General features: G+C 51.7%; 1 protein-coding gene across 1 annotated transcript; it reads right to left on the bottom strand.

Annotated features, from left to right (window-relative positions):
* Positions 1 to 265: 265 nt before the first annotated feature.
* On the bottom strand, positions 266 to 2352 carry STEHIDRAFT_163295 (uncharacterized protein; the record flags this gene model as incomplete). Its single annotated transcript, XM_007310963.1, has 2 exons — positions 266 to 295; positions 2119 to 2352. 2 exons carry the CDS (start codon positions 2350 to 2352, stop codon positions 266 to 268), a joined length of 264 nt encoding a protein of 87 aa, XP_007311025.1.
* Positions 2353 to 3033: the final 681 nt, after the last annotated feature.

Genomic DNA, 3033 nt, shown 5'->3' with positions numbered 1-3033 from the left:
CTAACCAGGTGACACATCTTTTCTCCCCCTTTCCGTGAATTGGCCAACGTTCTATATACCAAGTCACGTGATCGGATGAGTCATCCCTTCGTCGGACCGAAGGTCATGTGTCACGTGCCTAGGTCTAGGCTAAGTCTAGAACTTAGTCACGTGATGTTCCATCTGGGCCCTTCTGGACCCTGGTCTGGGGCGGTCTACACCGTGCCCGGACTCGGAGTCGCTCTCCGAATGACATCATGATCGCGTCATGGGCTGACGCATCCGATTACTGAGCACGCTTCGTCATGATGACGTGCTACCCGCGCATGAATCAGCATGGTCCGTGCGCGGGTTCCCTTCTGTATATATATCGCTGGCCAGGACTGATGAGTTCCCCAACGAAACACCCTGCACTGTCCCCCAGTGCGCTTGTTTCCTTGGCCAACACCACCCTCACCACTCTGCATATCCCCTCCCTTGCAAGGAGTCTACTACCTAACCTAACCTAACCTAACCTAACCTAACCTAACCTAACCTAACCTAACCTAAGATCGAGTGATGAAGAAGAGAGGTACAAAACCAGCTAGACATACCATTCGATTCAAGTAAAGGCCTCTAGTGCGTTCAAGGTATTGCATTCGTTATCGAGGTATACACGGTCGAACCTACGCAGCATCGCAAGGCACGCATCCCAATCAACACAACACCCGCACCTCCACCTCCCTATCGCAATAAGAGATACCACTCACCCACAATTCAAACCCCCACCCAACGTATCTGTCACACTCGCCGCCAACGCCACTCCCCACACGACAAAGCGCCACGCTCAATAGAACAGCGACGGGAGATGCAGACGGAGAGAAGCCGAAGAAGATGGTGTAGATGGAGGTACGGGAGTAGAGGCAGTCGTGGTAGTACTTGAGGTTATTTTATATAGCGTGCGAAGATGGAGGCGGAGATGCCGAGCTGATGGGGCGGTCGGTGCGTTGGTGCGCGCGTATGGGGGAGTAAAAGGAAAGGAATAGGTGGGAATGGGTATATACTTCGATTATGGCGACGATAACGATGGCGGCAAACGAGACTGAGGGATAATAGTTGATAGTTAGTTGCACTCGCCCGTAGAAAGGAAATATTACGCAGTAGGATGTCCCATCCGAACATGATCCCCACACCCACCACTTCCAAACAAAGTGGTCGTCCAATTCCTGAATAGCGGTCGTGTTACTTATCCGTCAGTCGTGGATACGTTGAAAGATCCGAGGGTTCCCGTCAACAGAGCACAAAACTGAGCCTCGCTGAGGAGCAGATTAAGGAGGAAAGGGAGAGGTGGGGTACTGCTGCCTCTTCGTCATAACTTATAAGAATGGAGGCAGGCACGAGACAAGAGCGAGAGTGGTGCGCAACGAAGGGGTGAGGAAGTGGACGGTTTGTTGCCGAGTCGCACCACTGATGATGCATGCGATGTGCAGCCTTGTGAGTATTTGGACGCGTAGTGAACGGCTTCATGCGAAGGGGAGGATGCGCGGCTGGATGGACGTAGATGAACCCATCTTGTTCAGCCTCGCCGAATGCGGAGAGGGACGATCAGCGAGATTACTTGTATTGACAGTCGTAAGATAGGACGATTGAATCTCCAATAGCCTCAAGGTCTTCTCAGACGTAGTGGATAACCCAAGGAAGAGCAGCATCGAAAGGCCCGTGAACTTGCGAAGAAAGTTCGGCGGATGTCGACGAGTTTCGGACAGGGGCTCCAACGCCACACGTGGCCCACATCACAAACGATAAAAAGTCAAAAGCATCCCGTCAATTCCACTGCGACTCATTACCCTCGTAGAAATTCAACTTGGTTGGCACACTTATATCGTCGTCTCGTTGAGTTCACACACGCCAGAATGGGCGCTTGTACCGCAGCGATAGCCGCGGAAGACGAACCACATCAACCTCAGACCTTGCAGGCTTGTGCTCCACAGGAAAGTCTCGAAGATCGTGTCCAGGGCAACAAAGCCTCTCAGACACTTCATGGAGGCATGAACATCCCAGTACGCCAAGATTGCATGACAGACAGAAACAGAATCACGCCTTCCTCGCGAAGAGTAGGCACAAACGAGACCGGAATTAGAGGTAGAGCGAAACACGCACCGTAAACTTCACAGCCGTTCCGACCTCACTGCCGCTCCATTCGATGATAGCCCTCAAGTTGTGCAAATACTGCTTTGTGTGCTCTTCGAAGCCTCCGGGGACGAAAGCTGCGGTTATAGGATCGAAGGGTACTCGAAGCTGAGGCGCCCAGAAATGAAGACTTAAGGTGAGGCGCTTAAGGTGAGGCGACGACAGCTTGCGAGTTGGCGCCAATATACACTTGTGCATCTGCATCACGATATATATACGAGAAGTTCTAGTCAGTCACTTGGAATGAAGAATACCACGGGAGAGGGGGCTGGGAGGTGGACTGCCTATGGAAACATTCTGATGATGATTTGGGATTTCTGGCGATATACGGCTATTGAAGGTGCATATTGAGGGGTGCCATATTAGTGAGAGATTATTTGAAGAGGGTGTTTGAAGAGAGACGGACAAGGAGAAGATGGGAGCCGGAAGAGAGCGTCTTGCGCAAGTTGTTTGCAAAGATCTTGACGAGATACTGTACGTCTCTGCAGTTAGGCGACGGCGCGACAGGATCACATGATCCTGGGAAGGAGGGATGGGTGGCGACACCTCCTTGGGGCAAGGGGACACAGGCGACAACTCCTATCAGGGCGCTGCGTAGTCAATTTTGCCTTCACGCACCATCTATCCAATCACTGATAGTCTTTTGGTCTGCTCAATGCTCCGATGATTAGCTCGCGCAACTTTCTCTTCAACCTAATGTTCTGGAACTACTCAAGAACTGCCCTAGATGCCATTGCCTTCGTGTTGGCTTCACCGGTGTCATAGCCATCTGACAGGAACTGGCGACAAGAAGCTTTGTGTATCCAATGACACTGCTACTGCTCATATGGTTACATGCTAACTGGGGCAACATATCTGTTCTATGCTCAGCTGGCAAGCGAGAGG

The sequence above is a fragment of the Stereum hirsutum genome (assembly GCF_000264905.1).
Source record: "Stereum hirsutum FP-91666 SS1 unplaced genomic scaffold STEHIscaffold_22, whole genome shotgun sequence".
In the NCBI taxonomy this organism is placed as follows: domain Eukaryota; kingdom Fungi; phylum Basidiomycota; class Agaricomycetes; order Russulales; family Stereaceae; genus Stereum; species Stereum hirsutum.
The sequence above is the reverse complement of the archived record's forward strand: the minus strand, read 5'-3'. Positions and strand labels throughout refer to the sequence as shown.